This window comes from Echinops telfairi, unplaced genomic scaffold (assembly GCF_000313985.2).
Source record: "Echinops telfairi isolate 266 unplaced genomic scaffold, ASM31398v2 ScPeMD7_655;HRSCAF=1070, whole genome shotgun sequence".
Classification (NCBI taxonomy): domain Eukaryota; kingdom Metazoa; phylum Chordata; class Mammalia; order Afrosoricida; family Tenrecidae; genus Echinops; species Echinops telfairi.
In genome coordinates, this window is record NW_022104553.1 from 17,143,662 (window position 1) to 17,151,197 (window position 7,536).

A 7,536-nucleotide genomic window follows, 5' to 3' on the forward strand; every position below is an offset into this window, starting at 1 on the left:
GGCTTCCCCCTAACCTCCCTGATGAAGAAGCCGGACGGCAGCCTTCAGTCTGGATCGCAACGCCGCCGGTCCAGAAGGCCCAAATCCTCACCCTGGGACCGGGAGGCAGCATCCTGACACGATGCAAGTCATTGAGATCCAGGCGTCTTGCCTGGATCCACAATCAGTGCTCGGGGAAATGGCAGGCGGGAGAGCCCCCGATGCAGCGACCACTGTCGGCAAATGTGTTGCACCGATCTCTTTAGAGAAGGGCAAAGCAAGGGTGTGGCTTTAAGGACCCAGACCACGGTATTTTCAAGCGTGCATGTGGACGTCAGACACTGACGGAGAAGGCTGGAGGGGAATCCAGGCTTTTGAAGGATGGCGCTGATGAGGATTAAGGAACGCCCCAGGGACCGTCAAAAGAACCAAAGAATCTGCCTTGGGAAAAGGACAGCCGGGTGCTCCTCAGAGGCCAGGCTGGGGAGGCTTGGTCCGACATATGCTTCCGCGTGTTGCTAAAGAAGGGCAGCGAAGAAGAGGAAGGCCCTCCAGGAGATGGATGGGCACCGTGGCAGCCACAGTGGGCCCAGGCAGAGGAACAGTAGTGAGGGTGGTGCAGGACCGGGCCGTGTTCTCTTCTGTTGAGCGTAAGGTGGCTGTGGGTCGGAACCGATTGGATGCGGCTGAACAACACACCTCCCAAGGGCCTGCCACATCTCTTCCCCACTGTGTGTCCCCCTTCTCCCGCTTGTAGGCACGGTTAGACGCGCGCGCGCACCCCAACATCCTCCAGTCTTGAGAGCTGGGGCTGGAGGGGAGGGGCAACTCAGAGGAGGAAGGGGAGAACAGTCGCCCCCCTCAAAGAGTGTCACTAACGTCCCCCAACGGTGGGCCTGGATCGCCGAATCTAACCCTGTCCCTGACCAGCACGCATCTGATACCGAGCACGTTCTCAACACCGCCAACCCCCAAACCCAAACTTCCTGCCATCGAGTCGATGCTGACTCATTAGGGACCCTGTGGGAAAAGGTAGACCTGCCCCACGCTCCCAGGGGTTCAAGTCTGTGAATGTCGATGGAAGCAGACAGCCCCTCTTGTGGAGCGACTTGTGGGATCAAACCGGTCCACTTTCCATCAGCAGCCTAGTACTTAACCAGTGGGCCACCTGGGCGGGAAGAAAAACACGTAATTTCTAGAAGAAAATCTCGGTGACTTTTGAGTTGGGCAAAGCCCAAACGACAAAGAAACCAACTTGGGCCAACAAACTGACCGCCATCGATTGAGTCCGTCCTAACTGATACCCACCGTACAGCACAAAGCAGACTCCTAAATGCAAAACGCAGGCTCTCGGCCATCAAGTCTACGCTACCTCATAGGGACCCTATAGGACAGGGTAGAGCTGCCCTTGTGGGTGAAAGACTAACTTTTCACACGAATCAACAGCCTCGTCTTTCTCCCACAGAACGGCGGATGGTTTTGAACTGCTGACCTTGTCCTTAGCAACCCAATGGATAACCACGAAGGCACCAGGGCTCCTCTGCACTGCCCCGTAGGGCAGCAAATCTGTACAGGAAAAGACCGCCTTCTTTTTCTCTCACGGAGCATCGGGTAGGTTCTAACCACCAACACGTAATCTACTGCATCACCCGGGCTCCTCCCCTAAAGATTAAACCAAAACCCATGGCCATTGAGTCAAGTCAGACGCACAGCGACCCTGTGTAGGGTTTTCAAGGCTGTAAGCCCTTCAGGGGAACAGACAGCCTCATCCTTCCTGTGAGGAATGGCTGGTGGCTAGTGGGTTCGAACTGCTAACCATGAGGTTAACAGCCCAATGCTTAACCCACTATGTCATGGAGCGACCATTTCTTAAATGTGACAAAAACAAAAAAAAAAACCTATGAACGATAGAAGCGAAAAGCAAAACACTCAACAAGTGGGAGTTCATCAAATGAAAAACAACGGTGCTGTGAAAGTACAAAAGCAGTCAATGATCTGGGGGGAAATGGAAACCCTGTACATTCAAAGATGGTTTATTCCGAGAACTCCTGTAATTCAACAACAGAGAGATAAAGAACCTGACTATGAAGGATCCAAAATGTCTGTTGTTCCCCCCAAAAAGGCACACACGTTGCCACGAAGTGCAGGAACAGGTGTTCAAAGTCACTACTCATTAGCGATACATGCATCCAAACCACATAAGGGAAGGTGCAATGAACAACTGGTCTCTCCCCACTGGGCTGAGCCAAAAAGAATAACAGACATTTAAGTGGAAATTGAAGACGCATAGAAACAACCTGTCCAAAGGACTAAGATACCACATGAAACTCAGCCTCTGTGATCCTGAGACCAGAAGAACTAGATGGTGCCCCATGGACGACTTCCAGCCCCTCTGAAAGAAATCACATGAGGAAACTCTGGCTGGAGGGGGAGAAAATGTAGACTAAAACTCAAAATCATTAAAACAAGCAAACCAACCAACAAAAGACGAGGCTCATTAGTTGGCTCGAGATGGACTGATGGATGGCTGAGATGATGGCTCTCAGCCACCTTCCAGGTCTGGAACGGAATCCATCTCTGCGGATCAACTTTCAGCCAAGCCACAGACAGGTCTATAGCATGAGCCATTACATGAGGGAGGCACACACTCCTCAGAATAATCAACGGTTAGAGATCAAAAGGGCAGCACGGGTGGGAAACAGAACTGGAAAGCGAGAGAGGACAAACTCTCAACGCGAATGTGTGAAGGAGTCTGGGAGGCCAGGGCTCCCGTGGAGGGAACCCTCACGTTTGTAGGTTGGAGATGCATTTCAATCACGTTCTCCTAAGTACAAGTTATTCCCCCCCATAGTAATGCCAAACTTAAGGTGTCCTTTGCAAGCACATGGTCACTCACTATACTCACGAAGGTCAACTGCTTGAAGGCCATCTGCCTAAAGGTTGTCTGCCATCAAAAGCAGTCAGACCATCTAACCCTACGTACGACTCACTTCCTCCTGAAAAGGACCATAGACAGTTCCCCTGGAGAAGAGTTCAAAGACACCTAAAGTCAAGCCAGGTCAGAGACAACCAAGGTTAGGCTGCCTTCTTGACTCTTGTTAAGTGTCAGCCTTCCTGTCACATGTGTGCCTCTAGTACTTCCCCTTCCTATTGAGCGGATACCCCTAGCTGGTCCCCTTCCTGCACATGTACGCCTCTAATACAACTTCTTCCTGTTACTATGTGCTTGCTGTGGCTTGCACGCCGGAGATTATATAAGCTCCTGAGAGAATATATTACGCTCTCTCTCTGCTCCGACCTCGTTCCTGAAGCCATGGCGGAGGTGAACCATCCCAAAACTTTTACCTGTCACGTAATGTTTTCCCTTCCCATTCACCCCTCACCCTGGTTCCTGCCTCCATCGGAGGAGGTGAGCCCTTGCACACCTTGCCTCATGTGTCTTTAATGTACCCCTCAATCACACGCCCGCTCCCTTAGAACCCACCCAGATGTGGGGCTGGACCTTACAAGTATGTGATCAAGGACCACATTAAGAATTCAGGAAGGGTCAAGGAAAGGAGGAGAAAGGGAAATCCAGGAAGTGGGAGGAGTGAAGTGATATCGTGGGAATTGCTATCCATGACGTATAGGAATTGTTGAACGGAACACGGATCTATTCATCAGCCTCCACGACCCTGAGACAGAAGAGCTAGATGGTGCCTGACTACCACTGCTAACTGCTCAGAAAAGGATCCCTGTAGACGGTCCCTGGATTGATCAGGAGAAAATGTGGCACAAAACCCCAAATCACGCAGGAGACCAGGGTTACTGATATGACAGAGATTGGTGGGACCCCCCCCCCGGCCCCCAATGTTAGAATACTCAATATTTAAAATCAAACGGGCAGTATGTGCCCAAGGACAAAGTTGGGAAAGAAGAAAGAACGGAAACAGGGAGGCGTGGGTGAGCAGTGGGGCAGTGCAGGCACTGCAGTGGATGAGCAGAATCAGCATGTGTATGAATGCTCAAACACAAAACTGTGATCTGCCCTATACGCCCGTCACCACATTCCCAATAAAGCGTTTGCAAAAAGAAAGAGAAAGAAAATGGATTGCTTCCCTACACCTTCACCCCATTCACAGCGAAGAGTTCAACGATGGGTTTTGATGCATCTAAAATCGCTCTTCAGTCTTGGAAACCCACAGGGGCAGTCCGCCTGCCTTTTATACCGCGTCACTATGAGTCAGAATCGACTCGGCAGTTGGTTTGTCTTGCTTTTGGTGATCTTTCTGATATAGACCCTCAGGCCTTTCTTCTGAGGTCCCTGTGGGAGGGGGGACCCCGAACCACCATCACCAGTGAAATGGTATCTCAGGGGAATTTGGTTGTTGAGTTCCCCCGTCCCCCAGCCCCTGTTGAAGAGCGATTTTAGATGCATCAAAACAGTCGTTGAACTCTTCGCTGTGAATGGGGCGAAGGTGTAGGGAAGCTGATAGACTCCATGCCTGGGAACTGGAGGAGCCACATGGAGACCCCTGCCAGTGGCGCTGAGATGCTTCTACTGCAAGACCTTGCACCCACTGGCCTGTGAGCTTCCTGCATTCTCCATCATGTGTTTCATGAGTCTGAAGAGGACTTTATAGATTGGTATCGGACATAAAGGGCTAACATGGAACTCACAGACTTGATCTGGACTGGGCTGGGATGTTTTCTCAATATTCAACTGTTTTTGTATATAAAGCTCTTTCTTCTACACCTATGAGGGCCTAGGAATTTGTTTCTCTAGTCCACCCAGACGAACACAGGAGGGTCGAGCCTCTAAGCTTTGTGGTTAGCAGCCCAGAGCTGCTCTGTGCCCAAACTCACTGCCCTCAAGCCTATGGTGACTCATAGTGACTCTGTAGAAAGAGGGTAGGATTGCCCACTGTGAGCTTTGGAGGCTATACATCTATCTGAGAGCAGAAAGTCTCATCTTTCTCCTGAGAAGCTGGCTGGTGGAATTGAACCGCTGACCTTGTAATTAGTCAGCAGCCCAGCATCTAATCCAGTATGCCACCAGGGCTCCTAAATTTTGTGTGGTTTGTGAGTGACCGCTCATGTTAAAAAAAATAAAATTACACGGGTGAAAGACTTGTTTAGGGTCCCCTCCCCACTGTCCTCCCGTCAATATGCTACACACCCCTCCCCGGACCTCAGGCCCGCTCCCCCGCCTCCCACTAAGCTGTCCCCTCACCAGATAGAGTAGCTGTGGCAGAAATCCAGCGCTGATACAATTTGGCGGAAGAACTTCCGGGCCTCCTTGGGGGTCAGTCTCCCCTTCTTCACCAGGTAGTCGAACAGCTCACCCCCAGAAACATGCTCCAGAACCAGATACCTGGGGAGGGGGCAGGGACAGAGGGGGAAGCGGGCTGGAAGGGACTATGTGGTGGCCAAAGGGCATGGTCTCCGCCTTCCATCAGCCCAAACTGACCCAGCCCCAGAGCTCAACTCCCATTGACCATAGGCAGCTAGAAACTCCTACGCCCACCCCTAGGTGGGAGAATCTCCCATCCCCATCAGGCCCTGGGAGGGAGAGTCTCCCATCTCCATGAGTCCCTGAAGGGAAGAGTCTCCCATCCCACTTCAAAGGAGTTCACACTTAGTTGTTCTCTGGAGATAAAGCAATTCCATTAGCGCTTGGGAGTCAAAGACTTCAATTCTCTCAGGTCTCTGGGAAAAAGAGACCCTCCCGCTCTGCTAGCCTCTGACCAGCCACACTTCAAATTCCCGTCCTCTTCTGGGCAGTGGATGATAGAAGCCTCATCTATTCTCACCCAATAACCTTTGATAAACCAGTAACCATGCCGGTTCTGAGACCCTGTGCATGTCAGAGTGATGCCTTCTGGTTCCTTTCAGAAGCAGATGGAGACCTTTCTCGGGAGGCACCTATGATGCCTCAGTGAGGCACTGAGTTCTCCTCAGAGCCGGACATTTGCAGTGTGTGTCCAGCCAACAGTCAACGCCCACGAGGGAAAGACTACAGCTCCCATCAGCCCCTAGGAAGTACAGACTCCAACACCCAACGGAAAAGACAAAATCAAAGTCCTATCATGCCCTGGGCAGCAAGAAAACGCCAATGACAACTTTTAGGGGTTCAACCTTTTGACTCCTATTTTCCTCTCAGCAATTCTATTAGCGCCTGGAGGGTCAGAGACCTCCATTCTAAAAAGCTTCTCTCATGAGCAGGGTCTCTGGCTAGTTCTTGGCTGTTAACAAAAAGGCTCGAGGCTCAGTCTCTCCAGAGCTGCCTCAGAAGGAAGGCAGGAAGGTCAACAAGGCCATGGGTACTGACCATCCTGGGAAGCACAGTTCTGCTAAGGTCACACACGCACACACGCACACATGCACACACGCACACACGCACACACGCATGGTCCGCAAGAGTCAGAATCAACCTGATGGCATACAATTCAGCAATAGTTAATCCATCAGCCCATAAGCCAAGCCTCTCATCCTCATGAGATGCTTTGGGCAGAAGGGGGAAAAAGTCCACTCAATTCATGGACAACAATAATAACCACGTTACTCAATGTTTGTGAGGTCAGAACTCCAATTCCCATCAGCCTCTGGGAGAAATTAAAAAAACAACAACACACCACCTCCCAACTCCCATCAGCCTCTGAGATGGAAAACGCTAAGCTCCCCACAGGGTAGCATGGTGCCACCCATGGAAAAAATGTAACCCAGGTCACCAAATGGTTATGCGTGTTGTATTTAGCACATGCTTTGACAGGTATGTTGTCACCATGATAAAATCAAACCAAACCTCCCAACTCCCATCAACCTCTGGGAGGTCAAAAAACTTCCAATACCCAGCAGCCTCTGGGACACAAAGACTCCCTATTCCCATCAGTCACTTGGATACTGGAGCCTACAAATCCCATCAGGCAGCGAGCGGCAGGTGAAAATTCCAATTCCCATCTGCCCCTGAGAAACAAAAGCTCACATTTCTCAGCGCTCCTGGAAGGCCTTGCCCTCTATTGCCATCCAGTGATAAAAGGAAGTCTTCCAGGAAACATGGATGCCAATCCTGCTCCATGGAGGGGATGGCGGGAGGACTGTGAGACTTGGGGGACGAGGGACTGTCACATCTGGGTAGGCCTGAGAATTACAACTCCCACCAGCACCTGGGGCTACGTCTGCCTCTGTTAAGGACCTAGTGCCTGATGGGAGATGGAGTCAGTTCATCCTGGGGATTGGGTGGTGGGGGTGCCCTCTCCCCATGGTCAAGCCAGCTGTCCCTTGGGTCTCTAGTGTCCAGACAAAGGCCCATTCTCTGGAGTCCTGACAGCTGGACTCCACCCCCATCCTTCCTGAGGGATGACAGTCTTTGAGATAACACACATGGAACTCTTGAGGAGGCACATTGCTGGGGGTATCTAGCTAGACCACCCAGAGTTATGTTGGGGGATGAGTGGGGCCCTTAGCTACCAGGGGACATTTGCCTTGGTGACCAGGACACAGCTGCTCTTAGCAAGCAGGGTCTGGTGTGGTTGGTGCTCTAAATTTCCAGAGGACAGAGGTGTTCTGATGTGCAGT

The 7,536-nt window shown here is 51.4% G+C and overlaps 1 protein-coding gene across 1 annotated transcript in view; it reads right to left on the reverse strand.

The window, feature by feature from the left end:
• The window catches only part of BRSK1 (BR serine/threonine kinase 1), a 30,011-nt gene that overhangs the window by 21,485 nt on the left and 990 nt on the right, over positions 1 to 7,536 (reverse strand). The window contains exon 4 of the mRNA XM_045292383.1: positions 5,192 to 5,332. Within this exon, the coding sequence (XP_045148318.1) occupies positions 5,192 to 5,332 (141 nt within the window). The remainder of the gene's footprint in view (positions 1 to 5,191; positions 5,333 to 7,536) is intronic.